The sequence below is a fragment of the Glycine max genome, chromosome 6 (genome assembly GCF_000004515.6).
Source record: "Glycine max cultivar Williams 82 chromosome 6, Glycine_max_v4.0, whole genome shotgun sequence".
Classification (NCBI taxonomy): Eukaryota; Viridiplantae; Streptophyta; class Magnoliopsida; order Fabales; family Fabaceae; genus Glycine; species Glycine max.
In genome coordinates, this window is record NC_038242.2 from 49,800,975 (window position 1) to 49,821,457 (window position 20,483).

Here is a 20,483-nt window from a genome sequence, read left to right on the forward strand (position 1 = left end):
AAGCAAATGTGGATGTCTTGAGCTTGAAAAATTTCACAAACTCAGAAGCAGGATAATTCTTAGGTGTTGTGCTAGAAAATTATCACATCTAAAAAATTGTAGTGTGCAGTTTGTCAGTAGAAAAGTCAATCAAGTTACTCGTTGCTTAGTAAGGACATCTAGATCTTTTGGTTGCCAGTATGTTTTTTTTTTTTTTCTGTTTAACTTGTATTGAACCTTATATTCTACATAAAATAACATAAGTTTGTACCCTTAAAAAAAGATATTTTTTATTGTCATTAACACAAAAAGTGAATGCATAATGCAATGCAACTATCAGTATAAAAATAATATCACATTCACTTAAACTATTGTTGACCTTTATTGCTTCAAATACTTGAACTCATCAATAATTGAATCAAAAATAAAATTTTCAGCTATTTCTTGTTCAATGTAAATAATTACATTATCGGCAAAAAATTCATCTTTCATCTTATTACATAATCTTATTTTGATAATCTTCGTTGCTAGAAATGATCTTTCTGTTATAGTTATAGATGCTGAAGAGTTAAAATAACATAAACTAAATGCTTAATCGTCAAATAATGTAATATTTTTGCTTATATTTAATTACAAATGAATAATAATATATGATTAGTTTTTTTTTACAAAATAGTTAATTTCAAATGAAAATAAATTTTATTTTTTAATTCCATTCAAATCTTAAATATTCTAAATATTATTATTATTATTATTATTATTATTATTTCTACATTTGTTCTATCAGTAATCATGTTTTAAACAATTAACTTTGGGCCAACCGCAAGTTACTGCAGCTAGTTAAAGGTCCAAGAGAAAGATTATTGCACCAAAGCATATAAAAGACTGTCGATTGAAGGTTTAACCGATCTATTATCGGGTGCTCTTTTGGTACTATAGTATTGGTTAGATTAATTTTAATGTAGTATATTGCACTTTGCATTCTGTTATTTGTTTTAGAATCTAAGTCTGCTATATTATCCCCTCACGTAAGTATTGAGAAAGAATCAAGAAAAGTATTTACTCGTTTCCCATCTCTTCTTCTAAGGATGAGACTCCTAGTACTCCAATTCTAGGAACTGTTACTGTTATTCTTCGTTTATCCAAACAAAATGTGTGCCTTTGAGGAAGCTTAAGGAGGAAGAGAGAGAAAGGGCAAACAATGTTAATTATGATGAAGAAGAAAACTTCCACTCATATTATATATAAGGTTAATTAAGTAATTAAGAAAGATGAAAAGAAAGAAAAATATCACGAGTTCAATATATTTTACTAATAAAAACTAACAAATTAACCATTAGTATTTACATATAAAAAAAAAACTTGTGCACAAGACACGCTAATTAAAGAACATGCATGCCGAAGAAGATAGAAGTTTGTGGTAGAGGGGAAACCATACTTTATATAATTTTGCAAAAAAAAAAAAAAAAACCCTTACATAAACATGACATGGATGATATGCAAAAGTAAAAACTCAATTAATCATGTTGAATTATTAACGATGTAAGTAACTACTATCTATTTGATGAGAATTACTATCATAATTTTGAACTCGTTAACCGTTGAATCATTGCGAAATTTAAACATCAGGTTCGAAACTTATTTTTGTACATTCTCGCCGTTGGAATTTTTGAAATAATGTCTATGGTGAGAGAAAAATTCCTCGCACGGAGACAATGAAATGGAGGCTCCAGTCCCTTCTTCTTCTCTCTAATGCTTAGAAATCCTAACAGAGCAGTCAGAGGAAAAGCTTGAAAAATCTTAAGGAATCGCTAGAGATGTCATTATCATTGTCGGACTACACACGCGAGCCCAATTAGAGATGAGAGATGATTTTATCAAATTGTGATTTATTTTGGGATGTTTACTGTATTGTAATTTTTCCTTACAATTATAATTACGAGATTATTATGTTTGATGGGCCAATTGATGTCTTGATGCCAATTGGTTGATAAAATTAAGTGCTCTTGATGTTTTCATGTTTTTGACCTATTATTTTGATTTATTTGATTTTGATAAGAGTATGTGAAATTGTTTGAGTGGTTTAATCATATGAACATAACATATTAATATTATTACTGTGTGACATGTATATGATGCATGAGACGCGATAACATGTTGTCTTGAGATTATGGAAGTGTGATGAACTGTATGTAAGTGACAAGTTGAGTATGTGTTAAATTGTGATATCACACATGTATTGGGATGTTTTGTGCATTGAATTGTGAGCTATGAATCGTACAATCACACAACTGTAAGATTCTTTAAGGGCGACGAGTTAATGCATGACGAGACTTGTGATGGGATCCATTGTGGGAATCCGACAAGTTTAATCACTTTGAGGCGCAACAAGTTAAAATTATTTTGAGAACAATTGATGAATCGTGTGTTTTGTGCAATTCATAGATAGAGTTTGGGTGCTAAAATGTTTTCTGGGTTGGATCTGAATCAAGAAGGAAAGACCCTGACGGACTTTTTGGAGTTTAGGCCTTGGGGGTAAATACAACCCGTTTGAGTGCTTTATTAAGCATGTATTGATCCTACATGGTTGGAGCATTCTTGCAAAACAGCGTGACTCTGACTGGTCTTCCTATGATTTTACCTAGTGAGAGTGACCTAACTTACTAGCTCGTGATTTGCCTTGTCATGTGCTTCTGGGGGATCGACGAGGTTTTTCACTGATATGGTACCACATTGTACATAAGATTGAATCTTCACATATCTGTTGCATAAGGCCTGTGTAATGATCATTGTGACATATTACGTGATGGTGTGTAATGAATTGTGATAAGTTGAGCTTGTTATACTTATATTATGTGTGTGTGTGTGTGTGTGTGTGTGTGTGTGTGTGTGTGTGTGTGTACTTTTGTTAATCTCTACCTATTTAGGAATGTGATAACTCACTGCATGTGTGTCATTTGTGTTTGGATCCTGTGATGATCTCAAATCTTATATTCGTGGTAGCAGATGGTTAGGTGGATGAATTTAAAGAACCTCGTGCTAGAGGGTGCTAAGACACAATATTTTGATAGGATGTGACATTGCGGCATGGGTTTTTATTTCAATTGCATGATGTTCTAAATATGTTATTTTACTTTATTTTATTTTGCTGCTTAACTTGAGTTCCTTTGTAAACTTGGACGGCTTTGTTCTGAGCCAAATATGTTTTTAATAAGGTTTATTTAGTAATAGTGAATCGAATGTGACCTTTTTACCCACGTGAATTTGTTTACGTGATTTGAATAAATTTGGTTTAATTAAATTCCACAATTTTTATATGTTTTTCTTATTTATATATATGTCGGGATAAAGGGTGTCACAATATCAATTGTCCATTCACTGCTTTGAGTGTTTGTTTTCTCACCTTTGCACACACTAGCTCTATAGTTTAATTTATATTGAATTTATATTTATGTGTCACCATGTTACAAAAATTTGATTCAAATCATTAATTGTTAAAAAATTGATATATATAAACCCTGAGTACAGTCAAAGTTCTTGCGGACTCGACACTCAGTCTTACCGTTTTAAAATATGATGTGAATCCCTTTTGTCTTGCTTCAATTCGGATCAATTCAAGAATGAAATTTGCACACTAATTGAGCCAAAAATGTATTTTGACTTTTATTCGTTTCTCAGCTTATAGAACTCAGATTATAACGGTTTCAAAACAAGGTGAAAGAGGACGTTCTGAAACGTAATTTAGGCCTAAAAAAAGGATAAGTAAAATGAGAGATATGCAAATAAGAAATTCGAACAAAATTATAAAATTAGCATTGCGGAAATTAAATAAGGAAACAGAAAATGTAAAAGGAAGAACAAGATAGGTGCTACAAACAATGATGTTTGATAAGCCTTGAGGATCGCCACAAGAATTGAGCAATTCTTGATAAGATCAAGTGGTTCAAGGAAGAACCATAGCAGAGACAATTCTCACGATTTAATGATAAAAACCAGCCAAAAGTCCATGTCCATTTACTTCACAATTGATTTATACTCATATACTTGATAGAAAATAAAAGAAAAATGAAATCTAAACATTATAAGTATAACTAAAATGTCTTAGTGGTTAAGTGAGATATACTTAAGCTTGAGGTCTAAGTCTTAAAACTAGCTACAATCACTTTATTATTTTTTTATTTATTAAATATCTTAGTTAATTATCTTCTATTCTCACTCCAACCAAGCAATACATGTGACTATATGTTGCAAAGCTTGGGTCTTTTTTAGCTCTTGCTCTTATCATGCTAAAAATAAATACCCTAGTTTTATTCAACTCGGACACATTATTTCCACAAAATCAAAAGGACAAACAACTTCTTTCAACAGGAAATTACCCGTTTTAACATCCACTCTTTGTTAAATAGACTCTTGTAGTTTCAGTTTTGACCACTATATAACCCATCTTAATTTTTAATATGTGGAAAATAAATTACTCAAAAAACTTCAACACATGGCGTGATATAAAGCACCAATTGTAGTAATTTGCCACATGCTTAAAATTTCAAGCCATATATATAGGGACTATATTTAGCAAACATAATGAAAGTTTAACTTCAAAATTAAGGCCAAAACCAAAACTACGAAGGAGTCTATTTATAAAAGAGTGAGAAGTTAAAAGAGGTAATTTATGAATTGTATTTTTTTTTTCTCTTCCTTAATTTTATAGCCAAAGGAAATCCTGGCTCGGTGCTGTCAACGGTGCTGTCAACAAAGGAGAGTCCATAAAATCAGATTGGGAATTATTTGTTGCATCCCATTGATCATAGGAAGAAGGATCCATTGATGTTAATGTTGAAAAATCTCCATGCACTTGATCAGCATTATTCAGCTTGTAACCACCACCAATCCTTTCACCAAAGAAAGTACTCTTGTCCATAACCTGAGGCTCATGAACATTTTGCAACTGTTGCATGTTTTGGCTTTCTAGAGGGGGAAAATTGTTCATGTTGTTGTCAAAGAGATTATTATTATTCTTGTCCAGAGAAACCCTTCCACCAACATAGAAATTCTTGTCCATAACCTGAGGCTGAACACTTTGCATCTGCTGCATGTTTTGGCTTGCTAGAAGAGGAGGAACACTATTAATATTCATGTTGTTGTTGCCAAAGAGATTATTATTATTCTTGTCCAAAGAAACCCTTCCACCACCAAAGAAATTGTTGCTGTCCACCACCTGAGGCTGAAGAACATTTTGCACCTGCTGCTGGTTTTGGTTTCCTAGAGGAACAACAACATTCATGTTGTGCATCAAACCATTTGACCCTATTTCTCCAGAATTATTGTTGTCACTGATCACATTAAGAGTCTGGTTTTGATTATTCACAGCTGGTGGTTGACCAATAGTAAGAGACTGATTTTGACTCGCAACTGGTGCTGAAATGCTCATAGGTTGACCAATAGTAAGAGACTGATTTTGACTCACAACAGGTGCTGAAATGTTCATAGGTTGACCAATAGTAGTAAGAGACTGATTTTGACTCACAACTGGTGCTGAAATGTTCATAGGTTGACCAATAGTAAGAGCCTGATTTTGACTCACAACTGGTGCTGAAATGTTCATAGGTTGACCAATAGGAAGATTCTGAGTCTGAGACTGATTCACAACTGGTGCAGAAGTGTGCATAGATTGACCAAGAGCCACATTAACATTGTTTTTAGGATTTCCACGTCCAAGCTGTGAAGAGCTTGAGCCTCCACCATCACCACCAACCACTTGCACAGCGTTGTTGTGGTTGTTGTTGTCATTATTGTATATGCATGCCAGCTGATGATTGTTCCTCACATTCATGTCACTGAATCCAAAGCTGGTTTCATTATAAGGGCACTGAGGGCTATGACAGGAATAGGTCTCATGAGGAATTGGGATGCCTTGAACTTCCTTTCTCTTGTTAGCACCATGATCTGGTGGCAAAACAATGCCATTGTTCATTGTAACCATGCTATTATCATTGCTAATACCATTAGCAAAATTGCTAGTTATTGGTGGTGGATTATTTTGCCCTCCCAGAAAACTTCTACCATCACCATTATCAACATTGCTATTAAGGGGCGGATAATTTTGCCCGCCAATGAAATTTCTAGCACCACCATTACCAACATTGCTTGTTGGTTGTGGATTATGACTACTTAGGCCACCAAGAAAATTTCTAGCAGTTCCACTTGCTAGAAGCATACTATTATTACTATGAGCAGCAACATTGGAAGTTGGTGGTGGGTTATGACTACTTTGGCCCCCAAGAAAGTTCCTAGCACGAGCACCACTTCCTTCAATATCATAACCACGAATCTCATGATGAGGCCTTCTGATAATTGGTTGGGCTGGGAACAAATGAGGGTGCAATCTTCTAGCAAGGGTTTCTTCACGTTTCACAACAGCACTCCAAATAGCAGTCTCCTTGGCAGTGAGCTTGTCCTGAAGGGTCCTCGAAAGCCGCACTATGTTCTTGATCTTGGTGATGTCAGGGGAGATGTGCTTGATCACTGCGGTCAGCACGCACAGCTTCCATACCTAAAAGTTAATGTTTACCAATAAAATAAAAATAAAAACATAAATATTTTTTGCAAACTAAATTTGCAAACTAATATTAACCGTAATTAATAATTAATATTTGTCGATATAAAAATAAAAAAACACATCTTTCACACCTTCTTGAGGTCATGGGGCTTCCTGTAGGGAGGTGGGCCTGGGTCAGCAGCAAAGCCTAGCTCGGGCCACCAGATCTCAAACCCAGTGGGCCACCAGGGTGGGGGAACACCCTTGTCCAGAGGGTACCTCCTCTGAGGGGGATCACAGTGCTGCATCAGACATGACAAGAGTGACCCTAGGGTTGTGTCTGGGAGATCACTCAAACGGTAGGCTGATGATGGGTCTCCCCTGAATTCATTACCTAGGTCGTCAAACCCAGTTTCTTCATCATACCTAGCACACCAAATCCATGAAACATGTAAGGAAAGAGTGTAAATAAATAAATTTCAATATATGCATGTAATTGTATTACTAAATAGTAAAAGTACAAGCCTTAATAATTTGTGTAATAAAAATTTGCAATAAAGATTAACACAGATTATTGAGATAAAATTTTAATTCTGATCAAAGAACTACACCAAGAACACTTAGAAATATATATATATATATATATATATATATATATATATATATATATATATATATATATATATATATATATTCTATTATATTTGTATGCATGTAACTACTTTAAATTGTGTCTTGACGTAAATCATACGGTTTTCACACTATCTCAAATAATCTTTCAAACAGTGAATAGCAGAATCTATTGTAATAAGAGAAAGATGCACTATTTAACACATTCTTAATTATTGGTAAAAATTTATTTAAAAGTCAAAAAAATTATTAATTTTACTTCTAACATCTCCTTATAATAACAATAAAGCTATTAGAATAATGTGTTCAAAAAATTTTACTCCTAACATCTCCTTATAATAACAACAATAAGAATTTAGAAGTTAATCTAAAAGAAATAAAAATTCAAGATACTATATAAAAAAAATGCAAAAATTGTGGCAAATATATGTTTTTTAATTATAAAACTTACATATATTGTCTGTAAAATATTTTTAAACAAAATGTCTAATAAGAATTTACTTTATCACCAATAACATAATACTTTTTAGAGTCAAATTTTTTTAGTAGATGTGTGTGTATATAAAAAAGTTTTTACCTCAACATTGCAGCAGGACCATTACGATCAAACTTAACCCTTTCCTTCCACCAACCACGAAGGTTATCAGAAGCACCACTCACTGGCTTCCCCTTATCAGGAATTATGCCATAAACAAAACCCCTTACATCACAAACCTCCATCATCTTGAGCATGTTCTTCAGCACAATGTCTTGTGCACGAGTCAAGGCCTTCTTCTTCATCATCTCCACTGTTTGCCCTTGTTCTTTCTCCTTTCTCTCATCCTTAAGTTTCTTCAGCAGTATCTGGTCTCTCCACATCCTCTTCTCGAGTTCCTCAATCGTTAATACTTGTTTTTGCCGATTATGATCATCATCTTCTTCTTCTTCAATCATTCCTTCTTCTTCAATCGATTCTTCTTCAACGGTTCTCATTGAAGTGTCCAAGAGATCAATAGTCATGTTGTGATCATCCATAGAATCCATTGCTTGTAATGATGACTTTTCTTTCATTTTTCTGTAAAAGATGTATACAAAAATTAAAAAAGCTTATTACATGATCAACCTTGCATTGTGGTACGTATATCAAATTTCAACACTCATTTTGAAAGAAGATTAAAAAATAAAAATATTTTTTAACCCTAGAAAATCATCATATAAAGGAAAAATGTGAATAAATTATTAGGAAATATAATTCTTCTTATATCTTACACAGTGAGGATCTATGTGTTGTCAAATTCATTATCCTGAAAAATAACATATAACTAATTATCAGTGAAAAAATTACACTATATATCAACTAATTAAAATTATAGTAAATATGATTTTTTAGATAATTATTATAAAATTTAACAAATGTTTTTTTACAGAGATTAAATGCCAATGCTATTGCATATACTATTTACTTTTATAATAGTTATAGAGGGATAATTCTCTTTATAGATAATTTTTATAAAAAAATTCACATAGAAGGCACTGGAAGACTAGAGAAAGAAAAGTGAGGGTATGACTCTGAAAGAGATAAAAAAAAAATTATATAAATTGCTATATAATTTTCTTATATGAATATAGTATCTGTAAATAATATGGATCGATGTACAGAATTAGGCAGAGAACTTTTAGAGTGGCCTTGTACAAATTCAACAGTGTAGGAAAATGTGAAATTAATTTCTCTAAACATAAAACATGTTGCAACTGGTTTATTTTTTAAATGAATTTTTTTAACCACAACAGAAAACATTACAATAAAAGGATTATTTAAATTCATCGTGCTTTCAACCAAAAAGAAATCGATCATCATTCTAATAAAAGATCTGAAAAAAAAAAACTCTTGCTTATATTTGGGAATTTAGCTGCCAAGAATCCAAAAGCCTGAAATTTTATGCTCAAATGTCTGCATAATTAATTACATGGCACTAGTTAAACGTTTGCCAACATTATGAATGGTGTCTCTGATTGATGCAACACAATGCCTTGGTTAATGTAAAACTCATAAAATTGGGTGTGGTACAATAAAATTACACATTGGGTGTGGTACAATAAAATTACACTGAGATATGATGAATGGAATGAAACACAAATTATACACAGAAAAATGTATGAACTATTTCCCACATGTGAATTTTTCTGTTGAAAATGACCGTATACTCAATTTGGATGATAGCAAGTGATTTTATTTTATTTTTAAATAAAAACGACAGTTTTGCGATTCTTCCTAGTCAAATTGAACTGAATCAAGCAAATAATCAAATATTAAATGGAAAATGGAAGAGGCAAGAAATCAAGCAAAGTGGTGAAAAGCATAGCTAGGTTGAATCATACCAGCAGCAATAGAAGAATTGGAAGGAGGACAAGGGTATATGGTTCAGTACTTGAGAATGAAATGGTTAAGCAAAACAATAGATAGACATTATTGTCACAAGAAAGTAGTCTTATATAGAAAATGCAAAACAATTATGACCACAACATCAAGATTTTTGGAATCAGGTCTCAATTGTGACCACATATGTCACATTTGTATAAAATTTCACGTAATATCAAGGATCATGACGAAACTGCAACCGTGACTGCATTGCAATTTAAAATCTTGGTTACAATCTTGGCTCTTTTTTGTCTCATGGGTCTGCTTTTGGTCTGATTCTGATGATATTTTCCTGGGTGTCATTTACATTTCTGGGATCCGATGCTCAGGATGGTGTCAAGTCAGCTCATGTTCTTGACCTAATCATAAGAGATCACACATTCAAGGCATTGAACAAGAACTTCAAGACAGCAATACCACAATCAGTGGACTTGCCTTCAAATCTTTCAGGCATTGGAGTTGATGCTGTGACGTTCAGATGTGGAAGATTGAGAAGGTATGGTGCACACTTGAAGGAGTTCCATGTATTGAGAAGGTATGCTGATTAGACAAAACATGGGGTACAATTGGTCTTCTATATATTATGCTAACTATGATCTCTCTGGGTACCAACTTGTGTCTCCAATTGTGGGACTCCTAGCTTACAATGCTGATGAAGATGCAAACTCAAGCAACCCTTTTCAGCTTGGGATTGTGGCTGGAGAAAAGCCTATGACAATTGACTTCACCAATGCCACAAAGATGAACCAAGAAGATGGGATCAAGCCCTTGTGTGCTAGTTTCGAAGGTGACGGAAGAATGAAACTAGCAAAAGCACCAAACCCTTCAACAGCACTTGTTTGTGTTGCTAAGAGGCATGGCCATTTTGGCATGATTGTGGAGTACTCACCGCCGGATCAGTTCAGGAATAAGCCCTTGAGCCGGTGGAAAGTGGCGGTGGGGAGCACCATTGGCGCCGCTTTGGGTGCTTTTCTTTTAGGCCTTCTTCTTGTGGCAATGCTTGTTAGGGTGAAGAAGAGATCAAGAATGGTGGAGATGGAGAGGAGGGCCTATGAAGAAGAAGCCCTTCAGGTTTCAATGGTTGGACATGTGAGGGCTCCCACTGCACTTGGCACCCGAACCACACCTATAATTGAGCATGAGTATATGCCTCATCATCATCCTCGTTGAATATAGTTTCTTTCTGTTGCTGATCTATCAATTTTGTAACATTGTAAGATGAAATTCAAATCAATTTGTGTTGCTGATCAACCCAATTTTGTAACATTAAGATAACTTTCAATCAAATTTGTCATAGGCCAAAAAAACTATGAAATGTTTCATAGTCTTGTTTATCCATCAATTTTGTAACATTGTAAGATGACATTGGAATCAAATGGTGTTGCTGATCAATCAACTTTGTAACAATAAGATGACTTCCAATCAAATTGTTTCATTATGTTGCTGCGATCAATCAATTTTGTAACATTAAGATGACATTCTATCAAATTTACCATAGGCCAGAACTTAAAATTGTATTTCTAGTTCCTACAAGAATCTTTATAGGTTCCATTTCAGAAATAGAGGACCTGGATTCCCTCATTCTGCTGATTACAATGCTTGGATCCACAATTTCTTACTCCAATTATACTCTTCTCATTATATTATCAGACAAAATCGGGTATATGTCTTCATATCATGAATGTCTACCACCAACGTTCACATTTTTGAGTTTGATCAGCATGTATTTAATCGTGCTACAAGAGTCATATTAAAAAAGGAAAAAAGAAATGAAAAAACTAGCAGGTTTTTGCCCCTTACAGTGTCAGAAGTACTTGTACATCTGAGATGCTTGAAGCCAGAGAGGCATGAACTATTATCATGTTGTTAGAACAAATTACATTCGATGCCCTTAAGTTAACGTTTATTACACTTAAATCTCCTTCCTAAAATCGTATTTCTTTTGTCTTTCCTAAATAGTTACCCTTATTAATGGTGTTAATTTTTTGTGAAATGTTCTAAGAACACCTATCACACTCTCGTGCAAGTCTGTTCCTAGTTCAAGTTCATGTTCGATTTCGCCTACGAAAATATAGTCAACTTGCTCCTCACCTCCCTCATTAACTTTGTCACCTTCGACAATCACAACAACTTCACCGTCCCTGTCTCCTCTAATGTCATCTACGATCTCTTTCATTGTCGCGGCGACTTCAACAACGATCTCTACGATCACCAAGTACGAAAATATTACCTTCATCGGGGTTGAGGACGTGACAACAAAACTACTAGATCCTCACTTCTTTCTCTTTATGTAAGGGAATCACAGTATAATGAATGGTAAAAAAACCAAGGGAGTCTCTGTATGATAAATAAAAGGTGTGGGGTTGAGTGTAAGAAACACTGATATGAAGGGATGCGTGTATAATTTATTCTAAATTTTATCATCATCTTTAAGCATGTTTGGATACATCAAAATAGCCCTCAATAGCTTAGGAATTGAGGCTAAAGGATAGTTAATAAACACTCTCCTCCAATCTTAACCCACTGAAATGCTTTTTAGTAAAGATAAAATTAAATACTAAAGTGAATAATATACTGGATGTGGTGACCCTAACTACGCTAAGAGACTTGATGTCAAAAAATTGACCCTAGAAAGAGAGTCTAAGCCACACACAAGGGCTTATGAATTGATGTTAAGAGAAATGTATAAACATTCTCTCTCCTAAACTCCTTTTTAGTAAGGACAAAATAAAATGGTGTCAGTGTTTCAAGACATTAAAAGTAGTCCTTAATCACTTAGAAATTGAGATTAAGAATAGTTTATAAACACTCTTCTCTCTTAACTCATCTAGACATCTTCTAATAAAGACCAAACTAAACACTAAAGTAGACAATGCCTTAGATGTGATGACCCTAACCATGCCATTAGACTTGAAGGTTGGAACATCAACGCTAAAAGGGAAGGTCTAAGACACACAAGGGATGACAAACCCTCTATACTAAAATACTTGAGAATTGATGCTAAGGTTAGATAAATACTATCTTTTCTTAATTCAATGAGGTGTGTTTTATTAAGAACAAAATCATGATAGAACCATCAAGCACCAAAACGGAAAATATATAAAATATTCTCACCCTAACAATGTCAATGGACTTGAGGATTTTTTTTTTATTTTCTACCTTATTTGAATATTTATTTTATAATTGCAAAATCATTTTTCTATTAGTAAAAAAAAATAAACCTTTATTTTATTTTAATTTTCATAAAGAAATGTTTATATTTCCTTTTATTCTTTTGAACAATTATTAGTATTTAATTATACAAAATTTAAAAATTATATAATAATAATAATAATCCATCCAAACTCATTCATGAACAAAAAAAATAGCCTCAAATTTAAGCTAACTTTAACTAATTTCGTCTCATTTAATGATATCATCACAAAACAATATTTTTTTCCAATTAATTGATATTCTATTTCAAATTGATATTCTATTTCAAATGATTTTTTTTATTTTTGATATCATATTCCAATGAAGAGCATTTTAGGAAAATGCTTTATTTTTTAAATTTTATTAATATAATTAATTGATATTTTCAAACTTTCTTAATTAGCAAACAAGTTCATTAATTTTGGGCTTAATTATTGTTTTAGCCCTTAAACTTAAGGGGTGTGCTTTTTTTAGTCCTTGAAATTTAAAAATATTTGTTTTAGTTCGAAATTTTGAAAATTTGTTATTTTAGTCTCTACATAATAAATTGACAATTTATGTGAGGTTCGATCACTTTGGTGATTTTTTAGTACTTTGTGACAATTTTAAAATGTTAATTCAAAATGAACTAGTATTATTATTTAATTTGAAAAATCAATCCATTTTTTTGTCAAATTGGTTTCAACTTTTAAAGTAAGTATAAAAATTAATTTTTATATCAAAACTAGTTTTAAACAAGGCATAATTATTATTTTAGTTTCTGAATATGATGTATTTGCTTTTTTTAGTCCCTAAAATTTTATTTTTTTTTGTTCTTTGAATTTTGACTAATTGCTCTCTTTAGTATCTGATATAATAAATTAATATTTTTAGTCATTTGAATTTGCATTTTAAACCTATTATAAAAAGTTAAAAACTATCATAAAGTGTCAATTTATTAAATGAGGAACTAAAAAAAAATTTGTCAAAAATTAGGGACTAAAAAAACATTTTAAATTTCATGACCTAAAAAAATACATACCCAAATTTAGGGACTAAAATAATAATTTAGCCTTAATTTTACTTATATTTAAATCCAAATGAGTAATATATACTATTAACTTTTTGTTATAAATAATTTATTTTCCAATGTAAATATATTTTATTTTTAATTTTTTATTCTATTCAATTTTTAAAAAGTTCTATTCAAATCTTAAATATTTTATTATTATTATTATTATTGATAACCGTCAACCTAAAATTTCTTCACATTTATATTAGTCATAAACTAAATCAATTTTCATTAATATTTTATTAAAAAGATAAACAGATCCCGTAAATCAATTACTTTTTTTGGGGAGAAGGGGGGAATAGTAAGGAAAACTCATGTACTCAAAATTCAATATAATTGGATTAATTTGTACTCATATATTTTATCATTCTCTTAATGAGTACATACTACAATGAACCTATATATATATATATATATATATATAAAAACAATCACATTTACTTAAAGTATTTTTCTTTATTCCTTCAAATGTCTTGACTCGTCAATAATTGAATAAAAATAAAGTTTTCAGCTATTTCTTTTTCAACCTAAATAATCATATTATTCGCACAAAATTCATCTTTCATTTTATTATGTATTCTTGTTTTTGACGATCTTCATTGTTACAAATGATTTTTTTTATTATAGTTTTATTAACTCAAAGAGCTAAAATAAGACGAATTAGTCGCTTAATCATCAAATAAAATGTATTGTTTTTTCTTTTATTTAAGTACAAATGAATAGTATACAATTAGTTTTTTAGTTACACATGAAAATATATTTTATTTGTTTATGTTTTATTTTATTATTATTATTATTATTATTATTATTATTATTATTATTATTATTAAATCAACAAAACATGAACAGATCCTCTGATAGAGCTTGACCAATTACTTTTTTAGAGGAAGGGGGACAAAATAATAAGTAATACTCATGTTCTCAAAATTCATAGTTACATATAATTGGATTAATTTGTACTCGGATAATTTTTTATGATGATTTTTTTTTTTTTTTTTTGCAGGGCGACTGTAAAGGAAGCGAACACCCTTCATAACGTATTAGAAACATTTGAGGCTTCATCTGGACTTGTAGTTAACTTCCAGAAATTTGAAATCTTCGGCAGGAACACCCAACAACCCATCAAGGAGCAATTTTCTCAACAACTTGGTGTCTCCAAATGTCTTGGGAAAGGAAGGTATCTTGGCATGCCATCAATGAAGAAGGCAAATTTTGGTTACTTGAGAGACAAAATCTGGAAGAAAGATTAGCATTGGTCTGGGAGACATTTATCAAAAGTAGGAAGAGAGGTTATCATCAAATTAGTAGCTCAAGTTATCCCTTCTTATTGCATGAGTGTTTTTCTCTTACCCACCACCCTCCAGGATGAAATGCAATCAATGATGAACTCTTTTAGGTGGGATTCTAATAGAAACGTGGGGAAGAAATCAATTGGCTTAGTTGGGAATGTTTTTCTGAGGAAGGAGCTTGGAGGTGGGTTTTCGTCATCTTTTTTAATTTAGCAATGCTAGGAAGTAAAGTTGAAAATTTCTTTCTAAAAATAATGCTATAGTGAAAAAAGAATTCAAGGCAAAATATTATCCAAATTGTAATTTCTTGGACTCTGCTTTAGGGTATAGTCCAAGTTTTACATGGCATAGCATCCACACTTCACGGGTATTGGTCAAGAATGGCATTAGATGGCGATTGAAAGATGGAAAATCCATAAACATTTGGAATGATCCTTGGCTCCGTTCAAATGATGGTTCTTATGTTCAAACTCCTCTTACAGGCCTAGAAGAATTAAAAGTAAGTACTTTGATGAACTCTTCAAGTAACAAGTGGAATGATACCTTGATTCACCAAATTTTTTCTTCATGTCATGTTACAAGAATTTTGTATATGCATATTTGTTTGCCTAATGAACTTGATGCAATAATATGGAAGTACAACAGTGATGGAAATTTCACAATTAAATCATGTTATTTTCATGCAATGGAAACTTTGATTGAAAACACAATTTTTCGTGAGTGGAGGCTGGAATTCCATATGGGATTTAAACACTACTGGAAACAAGACATACATGGATGATTCTAAACTACATTCAAAAACAATTTTGAATCGTCTTTAAAGTTGAGGTCGTTGAAAGTTAAGACAATTTTTAACTAAAAAATGTCTTAGAATAATACTCTTTTAAAAGAATTGTCTTAGAAAGTATACTTTCTAAAATTATTTTTAAAAGAACCATCTTAAAATTATTTTTTTAAAAAAAATTAGCTAGGATTTTAAGATGATGTTTAAAAAAAATCATCTTAAAAAGTAGACTTTCTAAGAATGTCTTTTTTAAAAAACAAAAAAAAAGTTAAAAATTTAATGATTCTAAGATGATTTTCTCAAAAACCATCTTAAGAAGTAAATTTCTTAAAATGATTTTTCTAAAAATCGTGATAGAATATATTTTTTTAAAAAAATTAATTGAATGAAAAATGTTCTAACCAATCTGTTTTAAATGTCATTTTTTAAAGTGTATTTACACCACAAAATTATTGAAAAACAAGGCAATTAAAATTATGTTTAAGGGATATATCAACAAAAAGAATCCACAAAAATTACACTAGTTAGACTGAGAGTGGCAATTAACCGAAAGGTGTTAAAAGAAATTGCTCTTAAAGTATTTTACAATTTCGGCAGAACCTGGACATAGCATGTTGTAGCATCCTCTGCTACCATTTCAATTATTATAATGTGGCAATATTGAACCTATGTGCCATAGTAGAATGATACCAATAAAACAGTAACAAATCAGCTATCAACAAAAATCAAATGAACATGCATGGCATAGGATACTTACGTTGAAGAGAACTGCAATAAAGTTGGCATATCAATCATTGCTATCAATACCATCAAACCTATGTGAAAACTGGACATAGATATGTTTTCAAAGGCTGCGATCCATCATAAAGCATATAACTTCCCTCAAGGCCTGTAGATACTTGAAACTAAAAGTTATATAAATCACTCCTAGTGAGATGATTATGTTTGGGAACATGTGTGGAGATAATTAAGGAAACATAGACACAGAAAATCTCCCGTGTATATTTGATAATTTTCTCATACTAAATTCAAGCATGCCCAGAGTTGGGAAGGAGCACCACTGTAAGTCAACATCCATAGCAAGGCCTTTGTTTTGATTTTACAAGGAAATAAAGTTTATTCCATTAACTATCCTCAGAAAAGCTAATAATAAAAGAGTAGTTAGATGAGAACCTAGCCATCTTTGAACAAGTTTCTATTCCCTCAAGGCATTGCAGATATGGCCTGCAATGTATATAAAAGCCATATTAATCTTAGGTTAATATAATAAGAATGATACAAATATATTAGAATAAACCAAATAAAGATTATATTATCCCGCTTCAAACTTATGAATAAGTAGATGCCTAATTGGTCACAAGTACATATAATATGTACCAATCAAATGAACCTTAAAAATGGCTGCTAGTTTGATGTGATAATTAAGGACCTACTCTCAAAATCAAATGATTCAGTTCAATTGTCCAGGCACAAGACCCTTTTCCAAAGCTAACACATGGTACAATTATATGAATAAAAAAATGTATACTTCCTTTTAATGAACTGTACCCTTTTACTAATAAAAAAAATTCCTTTTCAACTTATTAAAATCATATATTTAGTTGTGCTTCATAATTAAATCATCTGATTCAGGGTAGAAAAGCAACTGCAACATTAAAACATCATAGTCAGATTTTATTTATTTATTTGCCTTACTGTTGGGAATTAATTGACACAAGGTTAGTGTTTAACATGATAAATGAGTTTACCTTGTTTCCTATGGGTGGTGGAAATTCAAGTAGAGTAAATACTAATGGTGAAAGCTTTGAAGATATCTTATCAATTGTAGCACCTTGCCTGAGTAAACCATGAATTTCCTGAGGTACAAAAAGGTGTTATAAGAAACATAAGGTGTATCCACTATCATAGAAGAGAGAAAAACTCTAATGCTAATATATAAAATTAATAACAAAAGGTAAACTGTCATTTTCTGAAGCTTCAACGGTCTACAATATCATTTTCAAATGCTAATATACAAAACCAATAACAAAATACGGATTGACTAATAAATTGATTAGGCATTTTCAAATAGAATAACTCACGAACCTATATATCATTTAATTTACATCCAACATCATTCACCTCAAAATCTATCTTCCAAAATCTTATTGCTTGTGGAATATGGACTGCGCTAAACTTTGGGTCTCGAAAAATGTAGCCTACCTTGCTGCTACCAGCCATATAGCTATAAAAATAGCTAAGTTTGTTCATTACTGCTGCCATGCTTGCATCAACAGCACCACCCTTCAAAACTATAGCTTGATCTTCAGTTTCCTGCCTCCATAAGACTTTCTCATATTTTCTTTCCCAATCCATGGATTTAACTTTAGCTATTAGCCTCTTGATGTGGTCAGGCACAAGGCCTTCAAAACTGTAGGCAACAACATGATTTTTAAGGGGAAAAAAGACCATCTCTCTCTCACACGCACACAAAGAAAGTTTTGCATAAATTCATTTTAAAAAAATGGTAATAAAGAATACAAGTTTTTGCCACTTCCCGGTACCTTGAATTAAAAATTAAATTTTCTGTTATTTCATTTTCAATGTAAATAACCACATTGTTGACAAGAAATTTATCTTTCATCTTATTATCTTATTATGCAATCTTATTTAGATGATCTTCGTTGCTAGAAATGATCTTTCTATAATAGTTTTATAAAGTGAAGAGTTAAAATAAGATAAATTAATTGTGTAATCATCAAATAATATGTAATATTTTTGCTTATATTTAATTACAAATGAATAATAATATATGATTAGTTTTTTTACAACTACTTAATTTTCAAATGAAAAAATATTTTATTTTTTTATTCCATTCAAATCTTAAATATTCTAAATTTTATTATTATTATTATAACTCTTTTTCATTCGTAACTTTCAACCTAAAATTTCTTCACATTTATATTAATCCACTTTGATTAATATTTTATTGAAGACATGAACGGATTCCATGATGGAGCTTGACCAATTACTTTTTCGGGAGGGGGCAAAATAGGATGTAATACTCATGTACTCAAAATTCATAGATACATATAAATATAAAGTTTGACATGCGGGTAAACTTGTCCCATGATGCCTACAACCGCAACCCGTGAAGCCCAAATTTTAAACGAGTTTTGTTTTTTGTTTTAAATGCGCCCATTCGCATTCACAAAAAATTTTAAAAAAAAAATCTTTAAAACTATGAATTGTTTAAATAAACTATTACACTACTATAAAAACCTCTTTTATGTCGATTATTACACACATTCAAAGTTGATTATTAATAGGTGTCGTAAGTAACATTGTAAAAAATCTTCACTTTTTACGACAGTTTCATGAAAAATCGTCTTAAAAAAAATTTCTTCTAAGATGATTCTTCACAAACAACCGTCTTGAAAAAACGTCATTTTAAGACAATTCTTAAATCAAAACCGTCTTAAAAGGATGTCCTTCTAAGATGATTCTTAACTAAAAATCATCTTAAAAGGATGTCTTTCTAAAATAATTTTTAGTTAAAAATCGTCTTAGAATATATACTTTTTAAAGATGATTTTTTAAATAATCGTTTTAAAATGTCTTATTTTTATAAAAAAAAAAATATATATATATATATATATATATATATATAATAAAAAAAAAGGAAATGCTAACCTACCTGACGCTTTCTAGGATGTACTCATTTTAATACACCACAAACACCAATCATAGGTGAATTATAAAATGCTAACCATCCTAACATAACATGTTCAGACTATGCATAGTCATAAGAACTAAAATGTTTAAACTAGTAATTTAAATGTCTTGCCTCACAAGGACTTTGCATAATGAGCACTGCCTTTGTGAGTCTTCTCCGCTTAATATATGGAGGTAAGCGTTGATCCTTAAGATGTTGGCATGTTCTTCCTTGATTCCTTACACATGTATCATTACAACCTTCTATGAGGGATTCAATACTTAACTCCAAGTCATCTTCCCCACCTACTTTTGTCAAGAAAACACAAGCAATAGTTTTATCATCTTTTACCATAACAAAGTTTACATAGATGAATCAATCAATTAAGATTACTCATTTTCTAAAGGAATAAACCTTGAGAAAGATCATAATTACATCTAAATCCACAACTTCAAAGTTCAAACACCTCTTATAAGATTTGAAACTGCACGGTTACTTACAATTAACAACCTTGAAACTACAGTTCAAGTCAAAAAAACTTTCAATAATAATTAGGTATGAAAAAGACTTTTGTGCCCCTGAAGGAATGCAATTTCAATAAAAACTTAGTAATTATGACGCAGTGGTAATGGACAAGCTTGAATTTTAGCAAGAATGAGAATGATTAATGAACAAACTGCTACTTAATCACATCAAGTTTAAAATGTGTCAAGTCAATAACTAAAATGCACAATGATATAACTAAATTAATGATATATTTGTATTATGAAACTTATTTTATTTATCTTATTATAAATGCACATTAAATAAATACAATACAAATAGGTAATATCAACTATCAAGTACTCAAATTTAGATTATGCGAAGTGTAAAGTCTAAGTACAAATAATACAATACAAATAATTCAAACAAGTCTAAGTATTAAAACACT

General features: G+C 31.2%; 2 protein-coding genes across 2 annotated transcripts; one reads left to right on the plus strand and one right to left on the minus strand.

Annotated features, from left to right (window-relative positions):
- Positions 1–4,681: 4,681 nt before the first annotated feature.
- On the minus strand, positions 4,682–8,017 carry LOC106799121 (signal transducer and activator of transcription B-like). The gene is made up of 3 exons (XM_014777108.2): positions 7,722–8,017; positions 6,667–6,940; positions 4,682–6,529 (listed from the first exon to the last, which is right to left on the minus strand). The coding sequence occupies exons 1-3, from the start codon at positions 8,000–8,002 to the stop codon at positions 4,682–4,684; spliced, it is 2,403 nt and encodes an 800-aa protein (XP_014632594.2). The 5' UTR covers positions 8,003–8,017.
- Positions 8,018–10,097: 2,080 nt separating this feature from the next.
- Positions 10,098–15,035, plus strand: LOC100809552 (uncharacterized). The gene is made up of 2 exons (XM_014777109.1): positions 10,098–10,684; positions 14,789–15,035. The coding sequence occupies exons 1-2, from the start codon at positions 10,098–10,100 to the stop codon at positions 15,033–15,035; spliced, it is 834 nt and encodes a 277-aa protein (XP_014632595.1).
- Positions 15,036–20,483: the final 5,448 nt, after the last annotated feature.